General features: G+C 37.9%; 1 protein-coding gene across 3 annotated transcripts in view; it reads right to left on the bottom strand.

Moving 5' to 3' along the window:
• LOC127938626 (apoptosis-stimulating of p53 protein 1) overlaps window positions 1-22180 on the bottom strand; it is a 48509-nt gene extending 26329 nt beyond the window's left edge. The window contains exons 1-4 of one of the 3 annotated variants that reach the window (XM_052535358.1): window positions 21797-22180; window positions 21195-21282; window positions 2952-3099; window positions 1719-1838 (exon numbers count right to left, since the gene is read on the bottom strand). In XM_052535358.1, coding sequence (XP_052391318.1) covers window positions 1719-1838; window positions 2952-3099; window positions 21195-21203 — 277 coding nt within the window. In that variant the 5' untranslated portion in view covers window positions 21204-21282; window positions 21797-22180. The remainder of the gene's footprint in view (window positions 1-1718; window positions 1839-2951; window positions 3100-21194; window positions 21283-21796) is intronic. The other 2 variants (XM_052535357.1, XM_052535356.1) reach the window with 2 other exon arrangements.
• Window positions 22181-22473: the final 293 nt, after the last annotated feature.

Below are 22473 nucleotides of genomic sequence, written 5' to 3'. Positions count from 1 at the left end.
TGCATTTCGAAGATGCTTGTTTTACAAACAAGGCCCAGTTTGAAGACGGATTTGCGTATTGTTTATTTCTTAAGGATGATGCAATCCCAACGAAAAATGGTCACGACCGTGTGTTGGCAGTGAGTAAAACTGCTTAAAATATCTCTGCCTCCTTGTTAGTGCGTCCACCTCCCATGCCGGAGACCCGGGTTCGAGCCCCGCTCGGAGCAAGTCGTTGCTGCTGCTGCTCTCGTTCAGTTTCAGCCTCTGGATCTGATTTTGGATCATAAATAAACGGCTGAATCTGACTGTTAACCATGGTTTGTTTTGGATGATGGTTTTTTCCTCACAGTAATGTCACAACTTCCAAACGCTCTCAACGCAAAAGCTTACTCGCGCTCGTGATTCTTAAGCTCCGCCCACATGTCACGCCTCCAGCCGGTCGTGTTTTTCCGGGAAAAATCGGTACAGACTATCTTTCTCTTATGAATATAATAAAACTAAAGACTTTTTGGAGTTATGAAGGATGCAGTACTACTCTATAGGTACTCAAGATTAACAGGATATTGAGTGAAAACGAGCATTTCACCCCCCCTTTAATAAACCAAACATTGTTGGCTGAACCGAGGGGGAATCATCACAAGACTGTGGAGGAAAAGTTTAAAGGCCCGTTTGTTATTCCCATGTGACACACTGGGAACAGAACTTATGCTTTTAGTGGATTACTGCCACTTTTTCCCCTCCCACACATAGGGGTTTCAGGTTTATACCTTAATCCATGCAGACGCTCACTACAAGCTAATCCTGTCTATGATTAGTGATAGGACAAACCTCACTGGGATGTGAACAGAAAGGGTCAAAACAAACAAATGATAGGATAAAGAAAGGGAGAAAAGACTAGCAGTGCTGAAACGGATCGCGTACATGAGGCAGCATTACACGGTGTTCAGTGGTGATGCGTGCCACCCAAAAATTCAGCTTTATAAAACTGTATAATAAGGTTTTATCTGTCTAACATCATGGCAATAAAAGAGTTTTACCAGTAAATTCTTTTTAATCTGTCCCTCTGCTTTAGTGGATAAACATATAAAAACAAAACTTTTTAAAATGTATTTATATTTTAAACAATGTACAACAGCATAACCTGCATTCATCTATCTATTTTTGGTCTTTTTTTTTTTAATCCAATTAATCAAATACATTGGCAGATTATGAAAAATAAGCTTGAAATATTACACAAAGATTACCATTTTGCAATAGTTTCACTATTTTATAAGTCTCAATTTGAAAGCAGTCACGTGACAAGCTGTTAATGTCCAGTAAAGGCAAGTGCAAACAAGCATGGAGCTTGATTATAGAACCAGTAACATACTTAATCACCGCAGCAGTAATGCCAAGGTTGTGCATTTTTGCTTCCAGTAATATCCCTTCATCTTAAATTTTGACATGAATTTACTGTGGTAGTCTTTCCTCAAGTCACAATGCCTTGCTCACTGTAATTTTAATGCACTGAAACTTTCAAAGCTACTTTGAGATCATTCATTTTGTGTAAAGCACAACAGAACTGAATCAGGAACAGAACCCTGTATTGTTCGGTCGGGATGTGCTTGTCTCTTCTTTTCACATGTTGGAGGCCACTGAAAAGGGAATGCAAAACATTCAGCCACTGTCAGCCAATGAGAGGGGAGTGGTAGTGGGCGAGACGTGGCCTGTAGCCAGTCAAGGGGAAGCGTTCTCACCCTGATCGCTGCTTTCAGTGGGCGAGTCTTCGTGACGCAAGTAGAACTTCACCTCCTGCTTTCTGGGGCCCCATTTCTGCAGGTGCTCGTACATCATGTGGTCAAAAGGTATGGCTCGCTCTGGACAGGGGAAACCACAAGACATGGCATTAAAACAACAACAACCCATTCTATTTTAAAAAGCTCACAAACATAATTTTTTGTTCCTCAGGAAAAAAAAAGAAAGTAGGTATAAAGATAGAGATAATATGTTCACACCAAAAAGAGAGCAGGAGATAGATCCTCTCATGCTGAGGAGCATTTCATTCCAATGTTACACACTTAAACCCACGCCTGAAGAGAAAGAACTGAGGAACAGACACAGTGGGATCAAAAGAACAAAGACGACGTGAAATTGAATCCAACGTGGCGTCCAGCCAGAGGAATGTGGTGGGACTGGTTGAGCAACATAGTATTGGATGTGGAAAAACAACATTTTGGACATTGCTAACAGGTGGAGGGACATCTGGAAGTCAGACGACACGGAAAAACAGAAGAAAATATGAAAGTGGGAGAATAACAGAAAAGCACACAGGCTCTGGGATGTTAAGAAAGAAAGTGAGTGCAGACAAATTTAACCTAAAAAAAAAACGTGGAGCCAAAAGCTTTAGCAAAATGTTAGAACATACACTCTCTCACACACACACATACAAGAACATTATATGAAGAATATGTTATTCAGTTTGACAATCAGCCTTTTAAAACATGAACTACTTTAGAAGATTTTTTTGACTCAGCAATGATGTCACTTCAAGATGAAAGGACGCAGGGCTTATGGAAGTCCGTTTGAAAGGAGGCTCCAAAAGCAAAGATAACATTTCTGGCACACAGCTGTTTATACAAATCACTACCACCAAAGGAAATGGAAAAATGAAAAGAACAAATATTGACCCATCTGTCAGAACAGAAGTAGCATTTATGTCTGCAAGGACTAAGTGAGTGTGTTTTTCATTGCAGCAAGATTCTTCAAAGTGTGGAGCGAGAGCGTCTTTAAGAGGATAAAAGCACTGAATGTTTTTATTGAAAGAAAGGGCTAGGTTGGGAATGCTGAGTGCTTTCTCATGGTCAATATTTTTTTACATTCAAATCCTGCGACAGGCATTACCTACAATTACTCTGCCTTCACTTGCTATGAACGGCAAGAGGGATGGGGTTACAGACATTTTTGTTATGTGGCAACTCAGAGAATCTCACCATTTCCGCGCCAAACCTCGGCCAGGTGGCAGCCGCTCTCTCCTGGCTCCTTACAGAACTCCACCACATCACGACACGTCGTCTCTGGAGTGATGGGCACCTCCGTCAGCGCCTGCTCCCCATCACTCAAATACACCGTTAAAATCATCTGAGAGAGAAAACGAGACAATATTTTAAATATTTTATACCAAAGATAGAAAAGCAGGCATTCCCACTCACCCACGAGACCACTAGGGGGCAGTGTCATTGCTCAAAAACAACTCTATCTGCATTAGCAATGGTTTAATTTGCTATTCAGATTTTACCACACAACATCATGCTGTGTGTCTTTATTTAAAGCATTGTTTTTAAGAGCTTTACCTCTTAAATAGTTGCATACAGGAAGACAAAGCACAACAATACAGCACAGTGAGTATGTTGATGAGATTTCGAGCCTCTCCCCTCAAGCTATAACTCACTCTGAATGAGGGAGTAGTCTGGGCCTGTCAGCTTGTCAGGTTAGTGCTGCTCTAAGTGCAGTGTGACACGGGAGAGATGGGTGGTTTGGTGCAAAACAGAGAGAGAGTGCGATAAATACAGAGAGGAAGACCAAAAAAAGTGGTGATGTAAACATTACCTCCCTAACGAGGAGATGAGAGCATGATTGTCTACATGGTACTGCACTGACACTTTCTTGTAAGTATTTAAACAAGAACACTATTCCAAAAAGTGTCCTTTTACCATCCTTGATATTAGGAGTATGGAGTAAAAAAGGATACTTCACGAATTGTGTCACTGTGCAGCTTAGCAGAGAGTAGAAAACCAATTCTTTACGTCAGCCATCACGCAATCATCCTGACTGGTCACAACAGAGGTCTGTGATATTACCAGTAACGACACGCGTGATATTTATCAAGGTTGACATTTATCAGGATTACGAAGCTGGGGAAACCTTTATATCTGTTATATAAGTCCCAAGTATCACATTACTCGACATAATTCCAAATGAGAAGTAAGCCTGACCTTTGTGTGGTGCAGAGTCTTAAGTGAAAGTGAAAGTGAAGTGACATTCAGCCAAGTATGGTGACCCATACTCAGAATTTGTGCTCTGCATTTAACCCATCCGAAATGCACACACACACAGAGCAGTGAACACACACACACTGTGAGCACACACCCGGAGCAGTGGGCAGCCATTTATGCTGCGGCGCCCGGGGAGCAGTTGGGGGTTCGATGCCTTGCTCAAGGGCACCTAAGTCGTTGTATTGAAGGTGGAGAGAGAACTGTACATGCACTCCCCCCACCCACAATTCCGTCCAGCCCGAGACTAGAACCCACAACCCTTCGATTGGGAGTCCAACCCTCTAACCATTAGGCCACGACTTCCCCTAAAGGACACGCCCAACGTGAGAGAGAAGTATGAGAGAAGTATGCCCGAGACAACTTTGGACAAAATAAATTGGGTGTTTTTGTTTTTTTTTTACTATGGGCACTGTTAACCCTGAGGACTGGAATAGTGTGAGAGTGAAAAATGTGTTTTAAGAGAGTTTACTTTATTCTAGGGATACACTGATATGAATTTAAAAAATTGTAAAATTCTCCATATCGTCTGATTCCGATACGATACCGATCCAGATTTTTTTTTTTTTTTTAAATCAATCAACAAAGTTTCTATACAGTCTGTGCGATGACCTGATCATCACTTTTGTGTGTGTTAGACTCAACTACTAGAAAAATAACAAATGAAAAATATATATAATATTAAACTTATGACGAAAACACTATTCGAAACTAGATTAGTGGATAATTCATCAGCAAAAGTTATTCTTGAAAAATCATGATGGACAGAAAAAAAAAAATTATTGAGTGGGGAGCAAATAAGTGAATAAGTGTAGGACTAAACCTGGTAAAATGTTACACATTTTTCCTTTGTAATGTTGTGAAATATAAATAAAAGTAAATATTTATTGTATATATAAATATATACTATAACATTAAAAGGCATTTCTTTCAAATGTATAGTTCAGTAATGAGGCAGCAACATATGACAGATAGGATAGAACAAGAAAAGGTTTTAATAATCTTTCATTGCGCAAAAATATTATAATATGAAAGGCTCCAATACAGAGCGGCACAAAGTGCTCCGCATAGAACAGTTCAAAGCACAAAGGAAAGAGATATGGATGCGTAGTGTATTAGTATGCTGTGCTTTATCCATTTGTCCACTGCTATATTTATGTAATTTTTACTATGTGCTGTGTGTAAAATGAGTGTTACCCTTACTTTATTTGGAAAAATATGATTCCCAATGCACACAAGCTTCCCAGAATACTGAATGCCCTGATGGTTACAGTGTTTACTTCCTTTTTAATTACCTTTTGATTAAATATTTATTACTGGAAAATACAAGGGTGTTTATTCTACACATTTATTTTTTAATCCATTTGTCAAATGATTTCAAATATTAATTCAAATAAAATACAAAATTATATTGGCTTTATATCAGCATATTAGATTGATCATGCAACACTGAAGACTGGAGTAATAGTTGTTGAAAATTGAGCTTTGCCATTACAGAAAAGACTCAGAAGTTTGATTTATTCTCAACGATGGCTAGTTGGGCGGGATAAAAACACTCTTAGCAGTATTAGTGCACTAATGAATACTCCAATACGTCATACCCAATTCTTAAAAAACCCATGTAAATCCCCTCTTCCCTTAGAGCATCCAGGAAGGCCAAACCTGCATTATTTTCTCTTGAATGGAGGGCAGTTCAAAACACAGGTGTGTAGGAGAAGAAAGAGCTCTTACGCTGAAGCAAACCTGTCAAATGTAGTAACACCATACTGACATTCTTTTGAAAGCAACAATTGGATCAGGTCAGTTTCAATTAACTCTTTGTGAAGCAACACTAGGACTGAAATATTTAGGCCACACAAGGTTTTTCGAAACACCAAAAATGACTCTTTTGTGCATTCACCCAACAACGGATTTTTGTGTGCAGCTACACTAGAATGGAAATATGTAGGCTGTGCACATATAATGTGTGTGTGAAGGACAAAGAGAGGTGCAAACTAAAACTGCAGGGAGAACAAAACACACAAGTGCAAGTGTGTCCAAGTGACCTGCTGAAAAGCTGGATAATCTGAGGAAAGTCCCTCGGAGAAGATTTTGTGTCTGTCACAAATTGGCACAAAGACAAATACATGACCATTGCATTTTTCTCACAGACTGCATGAAAAATAAGCAGATAAACAAGCAATAAATTAATAAATATATAAACACCCAAATTAATAAAGTACATAGTAAATGACCAATAGGAGAAAGAGGGTGCAGGTGCTACAAAAACAATTCTGTAGAAAACACCTGTCAGCAATGAGTCGGTATTACAAAAGCTTGTGTGGGAGAGAAACACACTTTTGTTCAGCTTATTTATAAATGCACCATGCCTGACAGATAGCGTAAGGTTTGTCATTATGTCAAGGTCTCAAGCAGTGCAGAGAAGCACAAGAGAAACACACAGGGTTGCATTTTTGTATTCAGCGTATGCAATGTCACTGCATCAAACAGAACAACACATTTATCTGAGCCCCGGCCCCGATCGCAGCTAACTTCTGCTGAAGTTACGCGCACAGAGTGCTCAAGTCTTAATGAGTTATATTGTCATGTGAGAAAGATATGAAAAGGATTTTAGTAAAGAATGTTCTGAGGTTTGTTTGTTCTTCTAAATTCCACAGTCCTCTGATCTAAAGTAATGCCATTAAGATCAAGTTGTGTTTTAAAAAATAATTTGCTATTTATGAGAATAAAGACAATTAAAGAAAGAAATAAGTCATGATGAAATGGATAAGATTCAGGAAGCTATAGCAAAAAAAAAAAAAACAGGATTTCCGCAGGATTTAAATGGACACAATTTTCTACACATTCCCCGTTCCACATGCGTCTATTAAATATTTATTTGGTCCAATACAGACAATAGTGTAGCCCTCAATCAACTTTTACTTGACCTTTTTATATAAAAGAGATCATCGTAACAAAAGAATATCTTATAAGTATAAGATATATAAGTTTCAGAACTGAAAACATCCTTCTTACTTAAAAGCTTTTATTGACACCAGATGACATGAGGGTGAGTAAATGATGACAGAATTTTCATTTTTTACGTGAAATATCCCTTTAAAGCAGTGGTCTCAAACTCAATTCCTGGAGGGCCACAGCTCTGCAGAGTTTAGCTCCAACCAGCTCCAAATCACACCTGCTTGGAAGTTTCTAGTAATCCTGAAGACCTTGATTAGCGTTGGAGCAAAACTGTGCAGAGCTGTGGCCCTCCAGGAATGGAGTTTGAGACCAATGCTTTAAAGTGATGTGGTTTTCTAGTAAAAATAACAATCAGTTGAGTTTTGAAATCTGATCTTTCCAGCTAAGTGATCTGTTGCCCAGTTGAGATCAATAGAGATGCAGAAACCCCCATCTCAGTCAATGTGAAGAAGAGCATCAGTTCTTGGCTGTTGACTATTTGACACACAAAAGAAAGTTAGAGCATTTTGCCCTCACACCAACTCGGGTTTCTTCTTTTCATCATAGGAGAAAAAAGTTGTCTCCTTCTTGATCATACTGCTTTTACAGGATTACGCCTGCTTTAAATTCTGTAACCGTTCGCACCTCACTGAAAATAAATGGTGTCCTAGAAGGTAACTTTTACCAAGCAGGTCGAAGTGATATTGCAACAGAGACGGGAAAAATGTTATTGTTTTGTCACACAGCAAACCATGCTTAATTTTAAAGGAAGATGTTTTTTCTCCAAAAAGCATGATATATACACTGACTTAGCAGCATCCAAATGTAAAAATCCTCTTGGTGCCATCAAGTGATCAAAACCTTAAATCAGAGAAATGCGGCGAGATATGCACCAAAGTACATTTGAGGTAATTTTAGTAAAAAACATTAATATGGACCATCAATATCCTTTTTTTAAGCTATGCACAGTACATCAACTTTCAAGCTCCAGGCTACATCTAAACTATCTTCAAACCCTTCATCTGTGAGTATCTGTAAGAACCAAGTCCTGCAACATTATCGTCAGCCGCCTTTTTTGCAAATGGAGAGATCTGCCTGAGTAAACATCAGTTTTAGTGCTCAAAATTTAAATACATTTTATATGAGATTTGAAACCAGTATCTCATTTAAAATGTCTTCAAATGTTGAATGCTAAAGCTGATTTCACCTGAAATACTCAAGCAGGTCAAAAATAATCACAACACTTCAGCACTCCAGCAAATAAAGCAAAAACCTGCATGTCACAGTTCATAATTTCAATCTCTTGAAAAGTTCATAATTGTTACCTCAGAAAACTGAATTCTTCCTTTCAGCACAGGAAAGGGGCATAAATAATTCAGATGTCCAGACAGTCAACTCTGACTTGATTAATCACCGCTTCTGGCAGCAGAGATGAGAACATCTAGATCCCCAAATCTTTGCAGGCCCCACAACTCCCCTCCCTTGTCGCTATCTTAATATATCCAATCAAGATCCATAACACTAAAGCAATTCTATTAAGGGCAATATGACAAAGCCTAGCAGACATAGATGGAGAACTGAATCCAATGACTGTCTTGGCACAGGCTGTATGAAACCATGCAAGAGATTGGTTACTTTTTGGCAGAAGAACTAGACTACATTTTATGATTAGAGTTATAGTCTCATTGAAAGGCTGTACTATATACACTTTACAATACTGTCAGCAACAATTTTGGATGAATAAAGTAGCTCATATGGTCATCACTTCTGAGAAGAATTAACAAATTGCTCACTAAATTAATATATAGACAATGCAATGTGAAATGTTACTAGCACTGGCTTACTACCTGAACTACTTGTGATGAAAATTTCATGAAAACACCAAAAAGAGTTTTCTGTCCAGCCGTAATAGAGAGGCACAGGTAAGTATTGTCATGCTCCGCCTCTCATCTCTAAGCAGGACATCTATTTGTATCACCTTTCCCCACTTAGATGCTGTCCATCGTCTCCTGGCCTCTCTCTTCAGCTGCCGGGCATGCTCCTTCCTCCAGGTTTTATCTTCAGGTTTGATAGACAAGCTGACCAGGCCTCGAAGAACAATAGTCACAAACTTCTTCATGTTGCAGGAATCGCTCGTAGCGCTACAGCAAACACATCCTTTGTATGGGTCTCGTTTGAACCCACTCAGCAAACAGCAGCAGGCAAGGGTCCTGCAGCGAAAAGCCTTCAGTAGTCAAGCAAGCTGTGTGACTGCTGAGAGCAAGAGAGCGTGTGAGTGAGAGAAAAAGAAAATCAGAGGAAGCCAAAGGAGGGAGGGTGCTTCTCTCATCAGAATCATGAAGGGTGCGTCACCAGGTCCCCTCCAGAATAAGGCTCCCTTGAGAAAGCGGATGGCTGCACCCCAGACAAGAGCCAGCTGATGTTTTGCATGAGGTAAAGGATGGGACAAATATCAGATGATCATACTCGGTACATTACAAAGGATGTTTTTTTATAATCATGACCTTTAAGAACCATGAGTGAGAGAATCAACAAAACAGCTTAGAACACACATAATTCAGTGACTAAACTAGAGATTTTGTGAGTTTTTAAGATATTACATTTGCCCAGTTTGATAAAGTTTGAGCCAATTACAAAATTGCCAGACTCAATTATACTGCAAGAAAAAAAATGTTTTGAAAACCATATAAAGTCTTTTTAAAATTGGACCACTGTGTGTTGCACTGACACAACCTTCTACTCTCAAAAACGGGTAAAAAAAAATAAATAAATTGCATTTATGTATTATTGATGCTGCCATGATAAAAGGCCAAGAAAAGATGGAATACTTGAATCATTAAGATAAAAATAATGGAAACCAAATGAGAGACGAATTTTAATAATACATGATAAAGTGGATTTTAGTACCTGGAATTATCCTCTTTCGAGAATAAAATCAGTGAAACTCAAAAGCCATATGAAGCCCTCGAAAGACAAACCCTAAAAAGACTGGCTTAACTTCATTTTTATACTGGCAGAGACCTCAGTGAAATACACACAAACACACACGATACATATACATATAGTCAACATTTGAAGTGGATCAAAAAAGTTCAAAGTTGTCCTAAGACAAGAATAGGTATTGTTTTGGTTTTAGGACAACTTTGATGAAAGGTTTTGATCCACTACACATGTTGATTACTTATACAGGTGCTTCTCAATGAATTAGAATTTAGTGAAAAATGTCATTTATTTCAGTAATTCAACTCAAATTGTGAAACTCATGTATTAAATAAATTCAATGCACACAGACTGAAGTAGTTTAAGTCTTTGGTTCTTTTAATTGTGATGATTGTGGCTCACATTTAAACAAAAACCCACCAAATCACAATCTCAACAAATTAGAATACTTCATAAGACCAATAAAACATTTTTTTAGTGAATTGTTGGCCTTCTGGAAAGTATGTTAATTTACTGTACATGTATTCAATACTTGGTACAGGCTCCTTTTGTTTTAATTACTCATCTGCATTGTTTGGTCTCTCGTTTCTCATTTTCCTCTTGACAATACTTGACAATAATTTATTATGGGCAAAAATTGTTAAAACATTTTTCAAAAATATCTACTTCCGTGTCCATAAAGATTTGGAACAAAATAAGGGTGAATAAATGATTAGAGAAAGTTTATTTTAGGGGTGGACTGCTGCTTTAAGAACCAAAAATGTATTTGTCTGCATGTGCATGTTTAATACAACCTTTACCACGTTCAGTAATCTGAATGGCCCTCAGAAGAAGAAAAGTGGACAATGCATAAAGCACGATGACATCATACTAGAGCTGCAACTAACGATAATTTTTTTCTGTCGACTACTCTAACGATTATTTTTATTACAATAAATAATTAATCTAATGTTCTTTTTTGATTAGCTACTGAATCCTTTGGATAACTTTACAAAAACATATAAGTACAACTTCTAATATAATATTTCAACCTTTATTCATTTTCAACCAATGTGGCTGAAGTTTTTACAGTATACAAAAATACATAAAGAAAATTATTTTACTATGGTAAACAAGTTTATGATAGCGCTTATAATTAAACCACAGTAGCCACAAATTTACAGTTGTCTGAGACGTCATGAAATGTTCTTTAGCATCACAAACCATAAAATGTAGTCAGGGTTCTGCTATGGTTTAGCATGGTTTCCAGAGATCTGGAGCTGATTCGGGGTAGCTCGATGGTTTGTGACTGTTGTCTCGCGGCGCGCTGTCTTTTAAGGGGCCGTTCACATCACGTCTTTTGCGCGCTCAAGTTCGTTATTTCCAATGTAGGCTCATGATTATCGGTCATAATGGAAGTGACGCAGTGCGACGCACTCGTTTTTTCCAGGCGAAGCGAGGTATGTTCTGAAATTTGTGCGTCTTCATGGATTGAGCACGTCATGGTTGCCTAGCAATGGCATACGCCCCAGGGGCGTAACTGCCCGAGCACTTTGGAAAGAAGGAATAAGCGGCGTGACTAGCGTTTTCAGGCGTGATATGTGAACGGCCCCTAACGCGTGTTCGAAACCTGCGCCAACACAGACTTTTTTTTTTTTATCCTTACTTCAGCCGCTACAGGTGATCATACCAATAACTTGTAATCTTTACAAGAATATCAGAATCATGCAATGAGCAAGTTTATTAGACACTTAATAATATCACACCAGTTTGTTCCATCACAATCCGCAGCAGAGACCAGAACCAGGAAATTGGTCGCCAGAACACACGGTAACCAGTTAAACTGTAACACCGGAGAGTGCCAGGATGTTTTCCTCTGAGATGCTCGTGCATCGCAGTTGTGCTGCTGTGGTTTTACAAAGGGAACAAAGGGCCATTTTATTTGGCCTCTGTTTAAAGTATTCCCATACTTTTGATAACAGTGGTCTCTGTTTTTGTAATAGAATGCAATTTTCTCCATTCCCAGTATGCCATTAAGCGATATGTAAACAGTGTGACACGTCGACGCATTTCACGCACGTCGACATATTTTTGTAGTCGATGTAATCGATGATGTCGACGCGTCATTGCAACACTAATATACACACACACACACACACACACACTGGCCAATCAGAGCACACCTCGCTTTTTGCTTTGTAAAAATCAACGCATTTCAGAAGGCGGGGCATAGAAGAACAATTATGTGCATTATATGGAAAATGTGTTTTTTGAACCTTAAACATCATAAACACATTGCATTTACAACCAATACACAAAATTATGTTCTATTTAGCAGCATCATAAGACTCCTTTAAATGTATTCTAAGCAGTGATAACGGCTATGTCGATTAGCATTTCATTACAGATATACTTTATTATGATGAAAATTATAATAATAAGAACTTCGATAAACCATATACTGCCGTAGTCGTGTGTTTGTTAGTCACATTGAATCAATGAAAGCAGTTAAATCTTCTGTTTATTCAGCTGCAGCGCCAGGATTTCTTCTTCAGGGCATATCTGGATTTTCAGCACAAGACTGCTCTCTGGCCTACGAATGGAGATTTACTGCTGATCACAGAACTGTGTTTCGCTGAAAAATACACACAACAATCGCAGCTTCTGCCTAATCATGATTTATTGCCTTTGCAATTTAATTTCGATTAATTGTGCAGCTCTAATGCCAGCTCAGCTATTCGACAGTGTATTCAGGAGATGTTGTTCTATGCTCGGACCGCCGTAGAATGAGAATCAACCTGGGGAAAATTAAATCAATAAAAATCGCATGTCAAAGAAGTTTCCGAACAAATCCACCGATTACATAAACGCCACAGACCAATGGAAGCTCAAAGGTGTTCAGGAGCCAAACCCAACTTGCCCAGAATGTTTGCTTTGGTGAGCTGTTGCAAAACAATTTTGTTCAAAATTACATATCAGTTCGTTCTTCGCTTCTGTTTGAAGTATATCAGGGCCTTTACTCACTGTAAGGTCAAGATTATGCCTGTAGGCCTAATTATACTTAAATAATTCAAGTTTTTTTTTTACTTAAGTAAAGTAAGTGTATTGTTTGGTGCATATCTTAACATAGAAAAAAAAGATTTAATTTTATGCAAGATGAAATGGGTTCCATGAGAGCTTTAAGAAAGTCAGCCTCTCTAGAGAAAGTGCTTGATAAATCATAGACAGCCCCCTAAAAAAAAAAAGAAAAGTTTTTTTAAAAGCACAGGAGTGTAGTAGGTTTTTCTTCAAGAGGTTTAAGTAGGACTGTCTCGAGATATAGTACGTAGCTCCTCAGTCCTCCTGGATTCAAACCCCTTGTGACAGACACCATTCATATTTCAGGAGCTTCTCTATGCAAAGAATGACAGTTAAGCAGGAATCATCAAGGAAAATAATGCATTTGTAATGTGTTTAATGGCAAAACAAGAGGGAGTAGAAAGAGAGACAAAAAAAAAGGATGACATGAAACAGCAACAACAGCTTTTGAATAATTACAGACGGATTGTTTTATCTTCTTTTTAAAGCCAGACCTGTCAAGTTCCACACTGTATGTCAGGCCTAGGCACCTGTAGCCAAATTAATGGTAACACTGAAATGAACTGATTTGAAAAGAACCGTTTCATTTCTATACATAGTGTAGTTGTTAACGAAAATAATTTTTGATTTAAAACCGTTTGTAGATGTAAATTGTAAAACGTAAAAATAAAAATTAGAAGTAGAAATTCTTCCCTGAAATAAAACAAGTTTGAGTTGAGACACTAAAATGACTAAACATAAAACTGAAGTAAAATTACAGATAAACAAAAATATTTCAAATAAAACTACAAACGCACATAAAATTACTAAAGTTTAAAGCAAAATTTAAATAAATATGAATTCAAACTATTATAAATTACTACAAAAGCATATAAATAATACTAAAATATCATCAACATGTAACAGGAACTGAAGGATCAGTCCACCAATGAGAAAAAAAAGACATTTCTGGAAACCAGAAGCAGAAGATGATTGTAAAAATGCGCTATAAAACAGCATTAGAAAAAAAAAAAAATTCCACATCAACTTAGAAGAACGGCTTATTTGATATGACATTTCATAACTCAAAACATCAGTGTAAGTGCACAGTTTCCTGCATTTCTAAAACATTCAACACATGATTCTGGGGGTTATTAATACTCTTAGCGCACACTTGTCTTTCAAAAAATAAAGTGAAAAACTACAGAAAAGAGAGCGGAAGATGAGGCGGTGTCTACTAGTTCAAATTGCCCCAACAACAGCGTGTTAGCAGCTCAATACACTGGTCTTCATTGGCTGCCAGAGTCACATGCACAGAGAGGAAGAGATGAGACGAGAAGGAAACGCTCTCTCGCTTACTGAGGATGGGACACTGATGCCATTACAGAGCTGTGGGGCAACCCGCCACGCAGGGTAACCTCACATTTCTGACAGCACATTCATGTGCCACTAACACAAAGGCTTATAAAAGGACAGTTCCTCTGTTTGATCAGCACTGGTTACTCCAGCTCAAGGAAAAGTCTAGAAATATAAACCTGAATGTGTCCACATGTCCCAACAGAAAGTGTCAAAACAGTTCTAAGAGCCTCTAAACACCAGATTTAATAAGACACTATATATCAACTACTGGTATCAACTACTAGATACCAGAACACAAAACCAAATTTCAAAAAGTTAAATAGTGGGTGATAATGTGGCTGACAACTGACGATTCAAATCCTTGATTTTGTAACTCACAGGCAACATGACCAAACGGCACAATATTCATAATCATTATAATGAACATGATCAGAATTCATTTTACAGCTTGGAAACTCCCAGTTCAAAGTTAAAAGAAAACGAACAGCTGCATCTGAGAGCAGTAAATGAGCATGCATCGGGATCGGGATCGGGATCATGATCAATATGCCCTAATTAAAGCAAACACCTAGGTCCTACTTTGTGAAACACTCCAGATTAGATGTCAAACCCCCAGTAAACACACATCCATGACATGTGAACACACACACGGGCAGAATGGCAGACTGAGGGACTGTGGATCAGCCCAATGCGTTGAATTCATAGTGAAGAGCATTGAGGTGACGCGTTATGAATCTTTCTCCAAACAGGAATGCTATCTAGCAGAACAGACACAGTGGGTTCAGCTGAGGTTTGTCCATGGACAACAAGGCCATCAATTCAAATAGAAAAATAAGTTTCTAGAATGATGTAAGCTTGGTCAATGAGCTTGCCGTTTTGATCCACCAATACTTTTTTAACTTTAGGAAAAAATGTCTTGAGACGCCTCTTCTTTTGTATAACATTAACATACATTTTGACATAATACTGATTATTATGTAAAACAGATCATTAGTTAAAACACATACACTCTAAAAAAAACTAGTTCTTTTTTTTAAACCCAGTAGCTGGGTTGAGCCTGTTGGGTTGTTTCTTCCAGTGCTGGGAGGTTTTTATTTTATCCAGCCGTTGGATTAGTGGCTGGGTCAAGCTCACTGACAGCTGAAACTATACACCCCTCCCCTCCCTCCGACGAAACAACCCAGCGCAGGTATTTGCGTCCTCTTCAGGAGAGAGCGATTCTCAGCTCCACCGAACTGGAGCACTTCTTCAGTCAGCTAAACGCTTCAGCAACGGTCGTAGCGAATGATGGAAATTTCTTTTGCGGTGCATAACAAACTGATTGTATTCGTTATAATACTGAATTTTATTTGTTTCGATGATGAAACACGTTCTCTAATCTCAGTACTGTTTGTTTATGGGCAGGCTATGGAGTCAGTCATGGCATCTTTCAGTTACGATTTAAACGCAAGGCGGCGCTCTGAGGTTCGCAGTTCCTCCACCGAAAAGCCTCTCATTGCTGGGTCAGATTTCGGAGACACACCAGCATGAGAATCAGCACAATTTTGATGAAAAGGGATTACAGAGAATGGTTGAATACGCTTGAATTAAACAACAGTTGAGTTAAATAAAACAACCCAGCATGTTGGGTAATATTTAACCCAAACAGCTTGGACAAAATAACCCAGCATGTGTTCAGTCCAACATTTACCTAGCACTGGGTTGCCAAATAACCCAGCAAATCTGATTTTTAACCCAGCATTTTTTAGAGTGTTTGTGAGTTTAAGCTATAGGCATAATTGACAAAAACCAAGGATTTCAAAACCCCATTTAAAAAGCTGAGCAATAAGCAGCAGTCTTTAAAACAAACTTCTAAGTCTGCTTATGTCAGTTATTTCCTCATGCTAGTGGGGAGCTCAACACTACAAATGATCAAAATAAGCCTATAAAATTGCTGTCTTTAATTAAATTAAACTATAAATTAAAATGTTTATGGGGCAGAAAAAAATATATATTTTAATATTTCAAATATTAAAAATAAACTTATAATAATCTGAGAAACAGGTTTATAAACAAAGTGTTCATTTATTTAGAATTAATTTAATACTGTTTGTTACCTATTTTTTTCATAAAAGAATTTCCTCTGCAGAGGGTGTTCGGTCATACCTGAAAGAATAGAGATGAGTGCAGAATGACATTAACTTTAAGGATTTTATCTTTGATTATGCAACATACTGCTGCAATAACAGACTATCCTCATTCCTTTCCTTTCAGACACACCCATTTACACTCCCTTATCTTCAACAATACTGTACGTACTATTTACAGTAATTGTGAGTGAAACTGACAGAAGAAAAAAAAATTCCAGGTGAATTTTTTCTATACTTATTAAAGGTATGTGTCATCTTATGTTGAATTCTTAAATGTATTGTTACATCACATTAAAATAATAAGATATTATAGGAACGTTACCTATCACATAATACCATAGCCAACAAAAGACATATTTGTACTGCATCTGAAGTGTCATTTAGAAGCATTTTATCTGTTTAATGCAGCTCAGAGGTCCTGAAATAATACTATGAGACTAAGTTTTAAAAATCCTTTTAAATAATAAAATACTGAATGATATTTTTAAAGATGAAACTAAATCTTCCAGCAAACAGTGGCAAGTTTCTGTCAGTGAGTCATTGAATCATTCCTTCTAATGATTCATTCAAATCAGCTGACTCATTCAGAAATTAAGTGTGACTGTCTTGATGGTTCATTGAATCATTCACTCAATGATTTGTTCAAAACTGCAGATTCATTCAGTAACAAAACACAGCATTATGTTGCGCTGAGATGCACAATGGTTCGGTTTCTCTTTATTTGGAACCATTTTCACAGGCAGTGACAATGTCCTCTCACACATCACAATATTATCGCAGACTATCACACACCCCCAATTGACAACAAGATCAATGAGCACTAAAAAATAGTGCTACTGATCTGCACTCTCTCTTTCTCTCAGAAAATCCCTCTACCAAACCTTATATCATCGAACTAAAGCATCAGATCTGCTGTGTGTGTGTGTGTTCGCTATATTAATATCTAGCACTGCACCGATGTATCAGAGCTTGCTAAATTTACCCACAGGGGTTATTAACTAGCGTGGCAGGCAAAGGGAGTAAACAAACTCATCACTTATCCACAAGGCCAACCAGCACTCTTCCTGCACTCTTAGACAATCCATAGAGACTGTGGCGCAGGTTCAGAATGCATCAGTGCTTTTGACTGGGACTAAAAAGTATGAGCACATTAGCCCTGTCCTAGCTTCACTACACTGGCTTCCTGTCCGCTTCAGGATTGATTTTAAGATTTTATTGTTTGTTTTTAAGATCTTAAATGGGTTGGCGCCTGCGTATTTATCAGAGCTTTTACATGTCCATGCCCCCGTTAAAGCATTGAGGTCATCCAGTCAGGTGCTCCTCAGTGTTCCAAGAACTAAGTTAAAAAATAAAGGTGACCGGGCTTTTTCAGTGGTGGCACCTAATTTGTGGAATAGTTTACCTTTACACATAAGAACTGCTCAGACTGTTGGAATTTTTAAGTCATTTCTTAAGACACACTTGTATTCCTTGGCTTTTATATCAAGCTGAGCTGTGACATTGGTATGTTTTTACTGTATTTGTTTTATTTGTATGTGACTCTCTAGTTTTCTTTTCTAGACATTGTTAAGCACTTTGGTCAACCATGGTTGTTTTTAAATGTGCTATATAAATAAACTGAACTGAACTGAACTGAACAGTGACCCTGTTTTCAGCGCACCAGTGTATGGCACTCTTCAGTAAACAGTAGACAAATTAAGCACTTTATTATATACACCACAGGAGCGTGTGGGGATGTGTCTCTAGAGTCTGTGTGTCTTTGACCTCTACTGAGGTTTGATGAAGTATGCTCTTAGATCTTCTCATCTACTCGGATTCTTGGCTTACAAGTTGCTCTAGTTCTCAGATACAAATAGCCACTAGGCAGTACATATGTAGGCATTTCCCATCATGCATCTGCATTCCCAGCAGGATACAGTAATCTAGGTCATGGAGGAGGTCTCTTGTGATCTAAACGACATGTAGGCTCTTCATCGCAGTCTTAAACGAAGAGTCCTATACAGTTTCTAAGAGGCTGACTATGGAAAAAACTGCTTTCTCATAGTTCATTTATGCAGACTGAAGATGTCTTTAGTATTCTAGAGAAACCAAAGAATAAAAACACATTCCATTCTTCATCACTCATTCGGATGTAGCAGTTATATGCACACCTGTGTAGCCCCTGAGGTGCAGTCTAGATGGTTTTACAAAAAGTACATTTACAAAATAAGACCATAATATAATGCACAGCTCTAACCTTATGTTGAACTCAACCACACCCTGCTGTGAGTTTGCCGTTTACCCCTCGTTTGGTTGTTTCCATGGCTCTCAGCCAATTGCAGCACAGGCAGCTTAGACGCTGTAGCTACACTACATTACATTGCCAACATCAGCAAAGGGAGAAACTTCGGCAAACTAACAGGAAACTGAACCTAACATCCTTTGTTTGAAAGCTGCTGCCGATAATCAACAGTCAACAATTAAGCCTATAGTTTGAATCAATAAGAGAAAACGAATGGTGTGGTAAAAGCTGTTTTGCAATTAAGCTAAAAGCAAACAAATCAAACATTCTAACAACTAGCTTGTAAAAAGTCAATTATCAGCAGTTGACTTTGTATGTTACATTGTTAAGGCGGAGTCTCGTTTACCATCCTGATTGTTGCATAACTACAATAATGAAAATGGACCTTTGTCCGCAAAATTTTGTCCAAATTGATGCAACCTCACCTTTATATTGTTGCAACTTGCATCTTTCCCTTTTAAACATCTTGGAAAAGATCTGGGACAACGTGTGCAGTTCAAGAACATTACAATAGTTGCAAAAACTAAACTTCTGGCTAAAACAATGTTATAAACACAAACCACCCACAAAAGAACAGTGTTACTGTCCCTGAAGACCAAAGTCTTTTCTACATTCTGCTCCAGATTGCTGACAGTCCGAGTTTCAACACACAGCCCAATTTTTGGGTAAGCAACTGAAAAGAATGGTCCACTAGAATAGATCATCCATATGTTGTCACAGTTAGAATGTACTTTGAAAGGCTTGCATGCTCAATTGAGACATAACATGAAAAATGAAATATATGGTACCTCATAGTCCTCCTACCTGCTGCCTACTGCTGAATAAAATGTGTTTGCTCTTTTCACTTTATAAACAGGAAAGATACCGAAATTAGGCTCTAATCCAACAACAATGACAATAATAAAAATAAAAAAATTATTTATTTTTTTTACCTACAAGTGTGGAACTGGACTTTTTCTCCATAATCCATATTAGTACAATCACATTTTACTCGATTCATTTATAACCAATCAGATCCCTTCAACACTACAGAAAAACAGGATATTAATCAGATGTCAAAGGACGGTCGGTAATCATGACTAACAATCTGCTTTCTGCTGAAAAATTCAGTTTGGGGACACATTAGATTTGTATTACAGAAGAAAACTGAAATATGAGAATACATATACAGTTTAACAAGGTGATTGAGTTACTAGGTTCTTGCAATGATTTTATATTAATTTATCATGAATTAGGGGGGGGGGTACAATGGTGTTTGGTGTATTGAGAGTTGTTCACAGTGTTAAAGAGATGGATTCTCGTGCTAAATATGGTCAAAATTTAAAAAATATATAATAATTTGGAAGAATGACAGAGAATTTCTGTGCCGAGAATCTTACTTCCAGGTTGGTACAAGTTTTTTTGATCCTGGATTTAATGATGTAGACTATGGTGGAACTCCTTATATGAGCATTTCTCCCGGAAAAGCACGCCCATGTGTTCAGTTTACCATGTTCAGCTTCCCCAAGAACCAAGCGTTACATGAACAGTGGATGCAGTTTGTTTTTCCGGGGCAGCAACGGAGTGTATCAAGTGCCTTTGTGTGTTCTGGTCATTTGAGTGAAGAAAAAAAAAACTGATTCTTAAAAGCACAAAACTATTTTTTTTTTTAAATGACCTGATGTACTGCAGTTTTTGCAAACAATTGTTTACTCAAAAATGTTGACTAAAACCAATTCTCAATATCTCATATTTAGATGGATGTGCATCCTTCCCTTCTTTAATTCCTGCAAATATGGAATGGTGTTCAAAACTGAAAGTAAAAAAAGAGCAATAAAAACATGAACGAACAACTGCAGCATTTGTATGTTTTCAGTGTTGCCAAGCATCAAATACCAAAACCCTTTGAGATCTGAGGGAGGGACACAAAGCTGTCAATAATGATTTAGCATTACTGAAACTATTAAGCCATTAGGCTGAAGAAAAAAAAAACACTCTCTTAACAAGCAAAAGCACATTAGCATCATAAAACTCACAGTTGCCATTAGTATCATAGAGAAAAAAGAAGCTCCTCAACAGAGGGTTGACAAAAGACTAGTCACACAATAACGTTCTGTTTTGATACTGTTCTGTAATGAAAACTGGTTGTTTGCCATCTCAAACAGAGGTATTGTACTTAAAAAGCGTAATGATGAGTGAAACCACAAACAGCACAGCATGAGGTACAGACAGTGAATCTGCACTCTGGATATTCCCATCCACAGCTTTCCGAAAATTAACCCCATTATGGATCCCCCGCAAGGATCTAGGCAGACCACAATTCCTCTCTCTCAGAAATGAACAAATCAAAGACTTTCACACTAACAGTGTGAAACCAAACCAAGATACTGTGTACTTTCCAAATGAGTAGGTTGTTTAAAAAAATACTATAATCACACAGAATCTATAAGAATCAAACTGATGCATAACTATGTTAGCAATAAAGACACAATATGCATTGTTTTGGTTCGAATGAATACTTACAGGCATCATTTTTGCTTGTGTCAGAGGAACATCTGGTCTTCAGCTTCACTTTTTGCCTTTCATGACATCCACCCGAGATCACAGCCCTCTGTACATCAGGAAGACAACTTCATTTGCTCAATCACTGACACATGAAATAAATGTCCACAACACCTACAAACACAGGCCCAATCAGGCCACGACTCCGTGAATCCTGTTATTTTACTGTAATCAAACGCTTTATCGTTACAAGCAACGTGTCCTTTAGTTGACCAGAATTAAAGAGAAGCTTTAAAAGACTCGCTAAACTGGAATAACAACTGTCTGTGAAATGGCAGATGTTGGATGTTTCTAAACACCCGCTGAGATGCCGTAACTCATTCTCTCCTCACTATAAATCGCTTATATACATCGTGTTTTGAATCCAAACTGAGAGCTTTAAACGTTTGTCACATTTAAAGCCGTTGGTTTTAACATCTATCCGTCCTGTTCGTTTCAACACGACTCTCACATCAGTTAGCCAGTTAGCACGAACAGAAAAACATATATCTCTTTGCAGTAACGTAAATGTTAACAAACATTGAGACTGCACATCGTCGATGGATAAAACTACTTATACTCACTTGTCACGTGTAGATATATGCCATAATGTTTTAGAAAAGACACATGAAGTATTCCTCGTATCCTTGTGTAGTGAAAGCAGCGGAGTATCGATTAACTCGCCAGATAGCTAAATGAGTTAGCCTGCTTAGCCGAAGCCAGGTAAAACACTACGATACACGAAGCGAATGGAAGAAAACGAAATCAGAACTCGCGTATTCCTCTAAATGTAGTAGGATACTGGTGTAATAGCTTTTAAAGCACCAGAATAAAAGCAATACAAGTATAGCGAAACAGCCCGATCTGGCTGAGGCGAATTCTTGTGTTGTGTTTGATGGCAGGCGCAGACCTGGAATGACAGGAATGTGGAGCTTAGTGGCTTATGGATGTTTGCATGTGTAGTCATTAAAGTCACGAAGTGATGAAAATCAGCTAGGTATAACGCCCTTAGTTTGACGATGAATCACATTATTTCTTAGGAAGCTTTAAAGTGTTTATATTTTAGGAATCGCGTTAATTGCAGGTGTTCAATGATGGTAACATGGACCATGTATTACACGCTTATGTTTCAGATGTTCAACATTGCGACACTTTCACTCAGTAGTTTCCAATTATATATAGTTATAGTTTTGTATTATTTCAAATTGTATGTTTAGAGCTTTTAAGTATTTGTAAAAGAGTTAAATCTAAAGGACAGTTC

This window comes from Carassius gibelio, chromosome A20 (assembly GCF_023724105.1).
Source record: "Carassius gibelio isolate Cgi1373 ecotype wild population from Czech Republic chromosome A20, carGib1.2-hapl.c, whole genome shotgun sequence".
Classification (NCBI taxonomy): Eukaryota; Metazoa; Chordata; class Actinopteri; order Cypriniformes; family Cyprinidae; genus Carassius; species Carassius gibelio.
This window is presented reverse-complemented; position numbering and strand designations above follow the sequence as displayed.